This window comes from Eucalyptus grandis, chromosome 7, assembly GCF_016545825.1.
Source record: "Eucalyptus grandis isolate ANBG69807.140 chromosome 7, ASM1654582v1, whole genome shotgun sequence".
In the NCBI taxonomy this organism is placed as follows: Eukaryota; Viridiplantae; Streptophyta; class Magnoliopsida; order Myrtales; family Myrtaceae; genus Eucalyptus; species Eucalyptus grandis.
Window position 1 is genome coordinate 10,161,760 of NC_052618.1, and position 11,974 is coordinate 10,173,733.

Genomic DNA, 11,974 nt, shown 5'->3' on the forward strand with positions numbered 1-11,974 from the left:
TATGGGGGAAAAAACATACTTAATGTATTTAGTTTCGCTCAATAAAGTGGATATATGGATGAAATGAAAGATTTGCAGTCTTTCCACAGTCGTAGTTCCAATGAACATGATCAGTGGTAGATTTTACTTACATCAGAACCATCACAATCTTAAGATAGAAAAAGTAAATACGTACGTAGATGAAACTCAAGGGAGAGTAAAGCATTGTGTTCATGCAAGTTCTAAGCCAACAGGCTAGTTGTACCGAAGAAATGTTGCCATTCTTTGGGTGCATAACCACACGACTCCTCTTTGATCTCCACATCTACACTTAGGCTACTGGAAGAACGGCTCCAATAGAGTGCGAATATTGGTGAAACTGCAAAAACCCATCCAAAGTATTAAGCCCTTTTTAGGTTAAATAAAATGGGAGACATCTAAGATTATTAGATTAGAGGTTAGAAAATTAAAACAGTGGTGACATTATTCTATTATAAGATTTTTTAGAGAGAAAGAGAGAGAAACCCTGCAACATATTTAGCAAAACAAAGTTAAGACTGCGTCTGTTTACATTTCAGGGTAAGGGGAAAAATAAGAAAGGCTTCAAGCAAGTAAATGGCACTTTAGACACCAATGAATTTTCAAGATGTGATAGGGACATGTTCATCAATGAATTTTCAAGATGTGGTACATACATGTAGTGTTGAGTCATAAGGATGAAATACAGATGTACCTCTTTCATAATATCTTCGCATCTACGCAATAGCTCTTGTTGTTCAGCTGCACAGGATTCTCTTATTGAATTGGTACTTGAGGTAATGGAATCAACCTAAAAATTCAGAAAGAAGGAAACACATAATCGCCACTTTGAAAAATTTCTGAGGCAAGATCATCCAGAATAATCAAATTTCAGATGGGTTGTTTTGCGACATAAAAGAAGAGTTTCAATATTGTGCTATACCTCTCCCACCACACTCTCGACCTTCCTTTGTCTTTCCTCCAATTCATGTTTCCTAGATTTTATTTCCATTTTCACGTTATTGAATTCTCTTGTAGCTTCCTCACATTTGGTATGACTTTCCTTTTCTACCTGCTTTCTCAGTTGATCCAATTGTTCCTCTGGAAGAACACACATTTCAGCTCAAGGCATGTGGTGAAAATTTAACTATTGTTGAACAAAAAAGAAGCAACAGAAGCACCTCTTCCCTGCAGCTCAATTAGGTTGGCATCATGTGATTTATCCAAGATTCCATCATCACTTAGCTTAGACTTTAGTGCTTTGAAATCTCTATCAATAGCTTTGGCAGAGTTAACCTACCAAAAAGAGCATTATTGCAAACCCCAGTTAAAAAGCCTACATAAATGGTAAATCTCAGAGAAAACCAGAGATCATTATCATATATTTCTTATATTATAACGTCACGATCACCAATGCATAAAAATATCTTAATCAAAAGGCCTGATATCACCTGTTCCTGTATCTTTTGCATCACCATTAAGTGCTTGGACAATTTTTTTGACACCTGAAAAGAGAAATTAAAAAAATAAGCAGAAGTGGATCAATACACCAGTGCTGAATCTTCATTATTACAATTAAGAAATGAAATAGAGATAATCTATAGAGATTTCTTTGAAGACAACTTGTTAGCATGTAAGAAGTGAAAGCAGGTCATGTGAAAGGATATTAACAACCCTTTGTCTAAGTCAAGGAAAGAACTTGAAAGCTGGAGACTCTACCAGTTTCTTGAGATATGCTCAAAAAATTCCTCTCCTCCCTCCAGCCACTTGGAGGAGCAGAGAATTTAATAAGCACAGAATGGAGAGCAGAATCTATTGAGATTTTGTGGATTGTAATCACTAGCTTTAAAAAGAGGAAACACAAGGTTAGCAATCATTCATAAGTTGATTCCCTCAACTTATACCAGAAGGATCGGAGACTTAGAAAGTAATACCAGTGCGATAACAGAAATGCTCAACACCTAAGGATACCCCTCATGATACAGGGCATATGATAGGATAAATGCTCACCCCCTAAGAAATCCACCTTAGGATTTAGGTCAGTAACTCATCACTCAATGGAATCACCAAAGAGATGTAGAGTTGAGGTGAAATTCTAATCCACAAGTTCAACTATGAAAACCCACTATTCAAAACACTAATACACATGAGAAAGCCTTAGGGTGGTTTATGTAGACTTAACTTGAAAAAAACCTTCCAAGCATAAGCAAATGCCAAGTCAATATATTTTTCAAGATGAAGACTAACAGTCCCCGATCAAGACATAGAAACATTAACACTGACTGTTCACATAACCCTATAAATAATAAAACAATGCAATGGACTCAACAAACACTTGGAAATACTAAAAGAATCTCATATTTCCTTACCACCTCTTAGTATTTTGGGCATAACTTCCTCTAGAAGACTCCCAAATGCATAAAACTTGACTTCTTTGAAACTAGACAAAATAGTGTTTTCCAGCGTTTATTATTTGATCACATTGGAGCACCAAAATCCTATCAGATATCAAAACAAAGTGACCCCTCAAACTCTGCAGAAGAGATGCATTTAACCTCCAAGCAAGTTTGCAGTAACTGTTGGATGAGGTTTAATCTTCTTGAGATGTCCATCATATAATTTCAGCAATAATTATCCATGTACTTTTTCATACTGTACACTATCACCGACTGTACCTTAGCTAACCATATATTTAGCAGTCGCTCTTGAAAGAGCATTCCATCTGATCTCTGAGTACTTACTCATTTGAGAAAAGAGAAGCAAAAAAGGAAATATTTCAGATTCAGGTTGACAAACTATAAAAGGAAGAATTACTGCAGCTCAAGCATGACATCTCCATTTAATATTTTTTTGGGCATCCCTCCCTCTGCCATTTACAAATTATAGGGAATAAAAAAAAAAGTTCTTGTGTAGAGGTGGCCACAAGCACTTTTATGTGGACTTGTCAAATATAATGCAAATGGAACCACGGAGGATCAGTCCAGTTGAATTCAGGAAAGTCCAAATGGTTGCATCTGTTGCTGATACGGCAAGCACAGGGGGGTCTATTTAAATATGGCGAAAACAGTGTCTGTAAGTCTAGAGGCAGCCTTGTTTTGCAAATCAATTTCCACAACAATGATTTTATGGCCTGTGTAAGTGGGGAGTGCAAAGTATAACAGGTTTCTATTCTTTCTCATTTAGCTATATAGTGACATGTAATATATCTGTATGATGAATGCATCAAATAGGAGCCCAACTCTTATGCAATCGAAACTTGAAAAGAAGATAAGGAAACTGGCAAGAATCAGACCTTTCCAGTACAATCTTCTAACTGCAGGTACACGAAACAAGTGGAGGCGCATGGAAATTTTTTGGCATAAACTCTCTTTCATGTATGTAGCAAAAGCAAATGGTTTCACTTGTCACAGTGGTACTCAGGCCAACTGTTCACACACACACACACACACACACACACACATTCACTCTATAAAATTGCTTTTACCCTATCTGATATAGGTCAGCAGACCAAGGAACCTTTCTAATAAATGAGCATATTGCATTGAAGAGGACAAGGTCGATACATGGCTAGGATTTATGTGTCAGGACGCACACAAATGATCAGAAATCCTACCAAAAGGACTAGATGTGAAATGCTTTTTTTCAGCTGTGACTAGTCATTCAGATTTAAGTCCACTTTGTCAGAAATATTACAAATAACTGATTATGCCTTAAATAAATCGTAAGTTACGGAAAAAAGACTGATGAAGATTATGAACATAAAACTCAGAAAGCCAAAGATTATCTCAGTAGCATGAGCATTGATGACTTCTAGGAAAAACCTGAATATGCACTATCATGTTGTTCTATAATAGCTTAATGCAACAAACTGCTAGAGAGCTTGAATTAAACAGATTGAAGCCTCAAGCAGGCAACCCTGATTTGGGAAATAATGATTAACATATGGAAAGAGTATCAATTACCTTTGTGAAAACATCCATAACAGCATTCTTGTCCTCAAAAGATTGCTTTGCTAAGTTTTCAGCATTTTTTGCCTCTTCACGAACTAATTTTTTCTCTTCCAGAGACCCCTTCATGCAAAAACAACTTGAATCTCATACTATATATGCAAAGATAAGGGTGAAGGAGAAGAACCAAAAAAATAAATAATAAAAATAAAAATAAAACATGGACATCATATGATGGGTTCTTATCATGTAAACATTGCTACTTCAGAAAGTTATGAGCAGATTAGTACTTGGTAGCAACACACTCAGACAAGAAAATCACATACACAGGTTCGTCTCTATAGATGCCCCTATCTGAGTCACAGGATGACAGGAGACCCAGAAAAAAGCATGCTTAAAAATCATACGATCATGACCTCTAAAATTTGACAAGAGATGGGGCAGCAAATTGCAAAGTTCTACTGTCTCTTGCCCTTCAAATCTGGAGTTTTCCAAGTTGGTAGATCGTTGAAGTTGCTAATAGTTCTCCAATGCTGTTGGTAGAACAATATGACTGGCAACTTGATTTTCAGGTCATCCCTTAGTAAGTTACTGACACTATCAGAATTTTATCAATGTCCAAACAAATTAGTAGATTACTAACTCCTCTGCAGTTTTACAAGGTTCATTAGTAATTTTTCCACCACTGTAATATATTTACCAACATTCAATACAATTAGTAATTTCTGAAATTATTTGAAATATTACAAGCATAATTAGTAAAATACTGACTATTTAACAAATTTACTAGCCTCCCAACAAGTTAGTAAGTTACCAAGTTTTTTGAAGTTTTACAAGTATAATTTGTAAACTACCGACTAGATAAAGAGTTTGCAAGTATCCCAATAAATTATTAAACTACCAACCTTTTGAATTTATCAACAATATCAGGATTTTACCAATGTATAAATGAAATAGTAAATTACCAACTCCTGAGAAATTGTACAAATGTCGTTAGTAACTTACTGTGACTATGAAAGATGTAACAATGCTCTACTAAATTAGAAACTTACCAACTTCTTTAAAATTTACAAGTTTGTTAAGTGAAATACCAACCCTACAAGGAATTTACCCATATTCCAATAAGTTAGTAATCTACAAAAATTTTTTCAAATTTTACAATAAATGTTCGTAAAGTACCAACATTGAGGAATTTACCAATAAATCAGTGAATCAAGTTCTTTGAAATTTTACAAGTGTAATTGGTAGATTACGGACATTGTAAGTAATTTACCAGTGTCCAATATTGCGCCAACAGTCCTAAATGTTAGTCAAATCCTATACATTAGAAAAGTGCAATCAAGTCCTAAACATTTTGAATTCAATACAATTAAGTCATTCCAAAGAACGCTCAGCCAATTTTGCTTATGTGGCATGCGAAAATCCAACATAATACTTTTGTAATAGTTATGTATAAATGGTGCCAAGGGCTGACTAGCCCTTGGAAAGTGCGGGTGAGGGCTTGCAGCCTCACGCGATGGTGGCATTACCACTTACAAGGTTGGCTTGATGGTGGTGAGCACCAGGCACCCTTTCGCAGTGGTGGCAATTGCGCAAAGGCAAGCAGGCAATGAGGGCCCGCCACCCTCATCGTGACCTTGACAATGTTCACCAACCCTTGCTGGTGACAAAGGGGGTGGCAGCTTTAACCCTCATCCCAATCCCGTGGTGTCTTTTTTTTTTTTTTCAATTATTTATCAATTTCCAAATTTGATATTTATATTTTGTTTAAACTTTTTATCTGAAAATAATTTAAAAAAACATGTTTAAATAAAAAAAAAAGAAACATTAAAAAAAAATGATTAAAAAAAGGCTATGTGTGCGTTTCCGTCTGCTTGAAAATAGAGAATTTGCTAACAGGACTGAAGTGGATGAAAGCCAAAAGTTTTAGCATTTAAATGAATGAATGGAAGTTAGGATAGAGTGCATGAAGTTCACAAGTTTAAGGACTTGTTTGTAACTATCCCTACTAATTAAATGAGATGTTGGCAAAAACCTTGTAGGGAGATTTCACTAACCATACTTGTAAACTTTCAAAAAAGGCAGACATAAGAGACTAGTCATAGATATCAGAAGACATAGCAACAAGCTTAAATATATGAGATGAAAAAAGAACTTAAAAATGTTTCCCAGCACACCTGAAGTTTATCGGGTGACTGGACTATTTTCGAGCGTAATTCTGCATTGGCTTGAACGCTTTGCACAAGCTCACGCTCTGCATTAAAGATCTGAAAAGCATGACAATAAGAAATAGTTAACAGGGCATTGATGTGAAGCGGGCACCAGGTCAAAAGGGGAGTAGTACTATTTCTACTGCAACTAATCATTAGGCCATAACTGAGAAAAGCAAACAGGATTTCCATTTGTATACAAATGCAAGCAGAACTATCACCAGTCTGATTAGAGTACTTTTCCAAACAGATAAAAAAAAAGAAAAAAAAAGAGAGAGAGAGAGAGAGACTCTGCTACTGTAAACTTGATACACGTACTCACAGGCAAGACAGACTATGTTATTGCAGCATTGAACCTGGATATTCTATGTTAAGCTACGCGTACTCACAGGCAAGACAGACTGTTATTGCAGCATTGAACCTGGATATTCTATGTGAAGCAGCAGCTGAAAGACCATCTCCCCTCAGCTGGATTTTCAGATAAGAACTATCATACTTTCATTGTGCAAATGAAGTGATCTGTCCCTATCCTAAGTAGAGTTTGATCCTCTAAGGCTGATATCTTAGGGTATGCACATTTCTAATTTCCCAAACCCTTGAGAAAAGCTAATCTACAATCTGTACAAAATTAACAGATAATGAGATATCAATCAAGCCACCAAGAGTGATATTATCTTTGCACACTTCAAAACATGTTATGAAGTAAATATTCACATGGAAAGACATTGAAACATGCAAAGTTTATCCTTTTTGAACTTTCAAAACATTTTAGATTAAAGCTTAACAAGTGCCTGAGGTCACTCTTTAACGTGCTCTATACATGGAAACAGAAGGTGAATATCACTTTCTTGTCACATAATACCTTTCCTGTTACATAATACTACACAGCAACTTCCTTTTTAGTGTGGAAACTCTAACGAGATATTGGTTGCAAGGCAATCTGCAATTACAACACACTCAGTTTTAGTGCTTCTGCTTCCATTGTTATACTGTCATTCTGCTTACTGATAGAATCCCCGAGACCAACATGTGACGCTCAACCTACAGAAAGGCCTATATCATGATTAAGAGTTCATGCAGTGTGCTAAGCACATTTATTGGACACAATCTAATTTTCTTTAGTTAATTTCATTGTGTGTACTTGATATTTATAGGTTGACAATTTCCATCATCAATTTGCTTTAAGAAATGAAAATGCAGCTGGTTGTTTGTAGGGTGTGAAGGGAATAACTCACTTTAAAGATAAAAAAAGATGTAGATTATCTAGTAGTTCAACGATGCTACCATACAGCAGGCATCTTGTGGACCCTTAAAGATAGAACTACCGACTTTTAAAGCAAAATGGAACTGGAGCCCTTCAAAAGCACACTTGTCTCTGTTCAGACAATTCAAGAATAGTTTTAGGGATTCAGATTATGTTTACCAACTTTTGCTTATTAAAGCAAGAGATGAACCCACAAACACAGGTCTGCTGACAGAATTGTCTTGCAGGAAGTGGGATTCCCTAGTAACAAGCCTATGCACATGACAAATGACAATCAAGCAACTATTACATTGCCTTCAATAAGGATTTTCACCAATTTCTTACTCGTGAAGTGGATTATCACTTTATTAGACACTTAGTGAGAATATCACCAACAGTCATGGCTTCTCTCTGGGGAAAAAGTATGTGGTATCATTAAAAATGCATTAACTAAATGACATTTCGACAATATTTGTGATAACTTAGCCATGATTGATATCTATGCTCTAACTTGATAGGAATGTCTAAAGCTTTATAAGTCTAGAAATTGTGCTGACATCATTACAACTCAGTAAGAGGAGTTATCTTTGGTGAATGGCACTGCTGCATTATTCTCTGCTTAGTTCTTCCTTTCTCACAACAATTCAAACTTGAAAACCTTCCAGCAAAATAAATCACCTTGAAAACCCTAATAATGGCATATGCCACAATATCCCAAAGACTGAAGATGTAATTTCTACAAGAAGAACGGGAGATCAAAAACTGTGAGAAAGAAGGGAGAATGGTAGCAGCCAGAGTATTACAATTCTAAACCAGAAAACAAAGATTGATGCCATACAAATTATATGGTTCAGACTAATCAAAGTAAGAAAACAAATTATATGGTCCAGAACAGGATGCTGCATTAACTTCAGTTTACTTGCATTGCTCCAGCATTTCTTGTTTAAAAAAATTTAAATTAGTTATCGTAGTAGCACCAGAGGACCCCATCTCCAGTAATGACTCTAAATCATAAAGTCAACACATCAAAATCTACAATGTAAATTCAGAAGGGAGTACAGAAACAGCAAAGACGACACCTACAAAAAACAGTAAGAAACATGCACTATGGTGGGCTCACCTTAGCATCCATTTCTATAGTCATATCCTTTAGCTTCCGATAGGTAGTTCTCAAAGACATCTGATGATTGTTAAGTTCTGATATTGTCTGGCGCAGTTCTTTCAGTTCTCTATCTACCTCTTGTACAAGAGGTAATTCCCTCTCTCTGGCTTCATTATACTCTGCAATCTCTGCATTCAACTGTATCAAATGTATTATATGAATTCATGCTCGACTTGCATAGAAAGTGCTTTCATTGCAGTTGCTTTTTGGGTACCTGTGATAACTTAGCCTCCCATTCCTTCTGTTGCTCATCAAGGAGGTTCAGTTCTTCCACTATAGGTTTTAACAGATTCATTTTGTTGTCTCTGGAGAACGGTAAAAATGCAAAAGGAAAAAACATGTATTAGGTGCATAAGAAAGATGAAACTCCTTGGATACTAATTATCCAGATATAAGTCATCTAGAAAACCAAGTGAGATGGATTATGCCCTAATACATAGAGTAAAAAGTTATGTTTTGCTGTACATAAATATACCGTACAAACAAAGAACTTGAATGATCCGTTACAAGACATTGCGTACTTTGCACTAACTTGATCATGCCTGTCCGGGCATGATAGCCAATTTTTACATGTCATATGCAGTTGAACCACAAGCGCCCATGTACTAGATGCATAAACAAAGATGTGTGAAACAATTTGGGGAAGTGGGGGAGGGGGGCGGTTCTAGATTCTTGAACTTGGTGATCTAGAAGATATTATTTAGCTGTGTACATTGCAGAAGCATTGTTACGCCTCAAATTCTTATAAGCTTAAACATTAAGGCCCTATTCATCATTTCAAATTTGCAGCAATCAATCCGCAAAGGCACGGAATTTGTAAACGATGGTTCCCCGACATAATTACTGCACCAAACTCACTTGTGAAAACAGAAATTTAGAATGGCACTGACGAAAATCTCGGTCCGTTCCGCATTGGGCTTGAGCAGATCTTTCACGGTGAACTGCGTGGGACAATGCAGCGAGGCCACGACCTCCTTGACCCTGCTGTACAGGTTCATCCGCGGCACCATCTCCACGTGGAAGTCCGGGTTCTCGAGCTGCTCGAGCGCCGCGAACTCCATTTGCCCATCTTCCCTGTACAATAATGCTCAATCACTCCAAACAAACACGACCAACCGCGCGAAATGGTCGCGCCTTTAACGGGCCGGGTCGAGATTACGCGGACTCAAGCCGCGAAATTTCGGATTTTGAGGAACTGGGTATCCATGAAAAGGAGGGACGGGAGATGGGTAAGCTTACTCTTGGAAGGAATCGAGGTAGATCAGGAGCTGCGTGTAGAGGTCGGTGACGAAGTCCGGGGTCGGATCGGCGAGGTGGTGCGCGGTGACGTTGCTGAAGATCTGGGAATCGACGAGGAACGAGAGGATCTCCGACCGGGTGAGCCGCGGGTACTCGAACCTCGACATCGGAGCCGGCTCCGGGCGGCGGCGAACGGCGGCGAACGGCGGAGCGAGCGCGGAGGAAGATGGGCTGAGAGAGAGAGAGAGAGAGAGAGAGAGAGTTTCCCGCCCAAAGGCCGGAGGCTTCTTTTTCTATGTTTTTTCAACAGGCTATTACCGGTTGCCCCCCATTTTTCATTTAAATTTTTATTCATTTTTTTTTCCAATTTACCAGACTTTTTTTTTTTTTTTGACCTGTGGCTTTTATTTATCTTACTTACCAACGCATTAAATTTACGAACTTTTCTTTCTTTGCAAATCCACTGAACCTTAATCTTAGCGATTGCTGATTTTTTTTCCGATTAAATCCGAAGTGGAATGATCATCGACTTTTATTTGATTAAATACCGACTAATTCTATGTTATTGGTCCTTATTTGAGTTGGTTCCAAATGTTCATTTGTTTTTTATTTTTAAATTACCATCTTCTTATATCTCACCAAAAAAAAAAAAATCTTTTATTATTCATTGCCTTTTATTTATCAATCTTAACAACTTGAATTTACCAAATATTATATGACAATATCAATCTTTATTAGCATGACTTAAGAATTTTTCACCAATTAAATTAGCCATAATTTAGACAACATTTTTAAGGGAAAATTCTAAATAATGATCTAAAATGTCTCATTTTCTTAAATAAAGGTCTAAAGTGATTATGATTATTTCAAATAAGGACCTAGCCTTGTTGACTTGCTAGTTGACAAAAATTTCCAGCCAATTGAAGAGTATTTTTGTCCAAATACAATTTAAATGAAATTAAATTAGATTATAAATTAAAAAAAAAAAGGAAGAGAAAAAAAGAGCAAACACAAGTAGAAAAAGGCGCTCCCTCTTGCTTATGGTCGTGGCCCCATCACTGATAGTGGGGTGGCGAAGGTCGACAAGGTCATCGATGCTTGGGGGAGGGTCGCTAGACGCAGGAGAGGGCAGTGACCTCTCCCAAATCTTGGTGAGAGTGGTTGGTGGCATTGGGTGAAGGTTGCCACCCAGCCTATGCGATGACGGGGGCGACGCTTGTACAAATTGGGCAAGGACGGAGTGACCATGTCCCAAAACCCTTGCCCAAATTTGGGACAAGGTCACTGCCTCTCCTGTTGCTTGTGGCAAGGGCGTGCCACCTCTCACCTCTAGTCGGCTAGGGCCGTCAACCCTCTCCCAAGCGCCGAAGACACAACCGGCCTTTGTTGCTGCCCCACTAATGATGGGGTTGTTGCTCTTGCCTATGTTTTCTATTTTTCTTTTTCAGTTTTTTTTAAAATAAAAAAAAAGAAAGAATAAAAATTTTAAAAATTCAAAAAGACAAAATTATCCTTCACATTTGGTGAGTTCAAGCCCTTCTTTGAATTTGTATATGCACTTTGGATCCTTAAATGAAATAAAGTACACTTGGGACATTTATTTAAAAAAATAACAACACTTCAACCTATATTTTATTTGAAATAATATCCACTTTAAGTTCTTATTTGAGGAAAAAAAAATTACTTCAAGCTCTTATTTAGAATTTTCCTCATTTTAATTACTGACGCTTATTTATTTGTTATACTTTAATTTCCAGACTTTTTTTTAATTGAGTTACCACTTACGGTTGCAATATTTATTTGTTCCTTTTTTTTTTTTTTTGGTTAACCAACTTTCTCCGAAAAAAAAAAAAGGCTTTTTTTATTTTATTTCTTTTTACCAATCTTAATTGACCAAACACTTTACAAATTGGCCAGCCAAATGGGAGCGAGACTTCCGTATCACATTTGGAAGTGGCTTCAAGAGTAGCAATGCAGCATGGAAGCGCAGAGCAGGTCCTGAACCTCAGGCTAAGAATGCATGCTCAGAGCCATAGGATCCATTTGTACCCTCTGCTCATATCCCAAATGCATCCTGAATTTACACGAAACAATAGGAAGTGGCAGATAAGCCATCCTCTAATAATGTGTATGTGAATCGTATTCTCGAAGAGACAGTGTTCTTCACTGCAAAAGA

At 37.1% G+C, this 11,974-nt stretch overlaps 1 protein-coding gene across 1 annotated transcript; it reads right to left on the reverse strand.

The window, feature by feature from the left end:
• Positions 1-2: 2 nt before the first annotated feature.
• Positions 3-10,054, reverse strand: LOC104452702 (kinetochore protein NUF2 homolog). The gene is made up of 11 exons (XM_010067171.3): positions 9,799-10,054; positions 9,418-9,633; positions 8,774-8,864; positions 8,518-8,697; positions 6,122-6,211; positions 3,960-4,067; positions 1,449-1,502; positions 1,179-1,293; positions 941-1,098; positions 713-808; positions 3-358 (listed from the first exon to the last, which is right to left on the reverse strand). The coding sequence occupies exons 1-11, from the start codon at positions 9,963-9,965 to the stop codon at positions 311-313; spliced, it is 1,323 nt and encodes a 440-aa protein (XP_010065473.2). The 5' UTR covers positions 9,966-10,054; the 3' UTR covers positions 3-310.
• Positions 10,055-11,974: the final 1,920 nt, after the last annotated feature.

What these genes read in the sequence shown, in the direction of transcription:
- LOC104452702 (XM_010067171.3), bottom strand. Translation starts at nt 9,965, where the DNA reads ATGTCGAGGTTCGAGTACCCGCGGCTCACCCGGTCGGAGATCCTCTCG. An exon ending in CTATAGAAATGGATGCTAAG is followed by an intron (nt 6,212 to 8,517) that starts GTGAGCCCACCA and finishes CATGCTTTTCAG; the next exon opens with ATCTTTAATGCAGAGCGTGA. An exon ending in AGTCACCCGATAAACTTCAG is followed by an intron (nt 4,068 to 6,121) that starts GTGTGCTGGGAA and finishes TTTTGCATGAAG; the next exon opens with GGGTCTCTGGAAGAGAAAAA.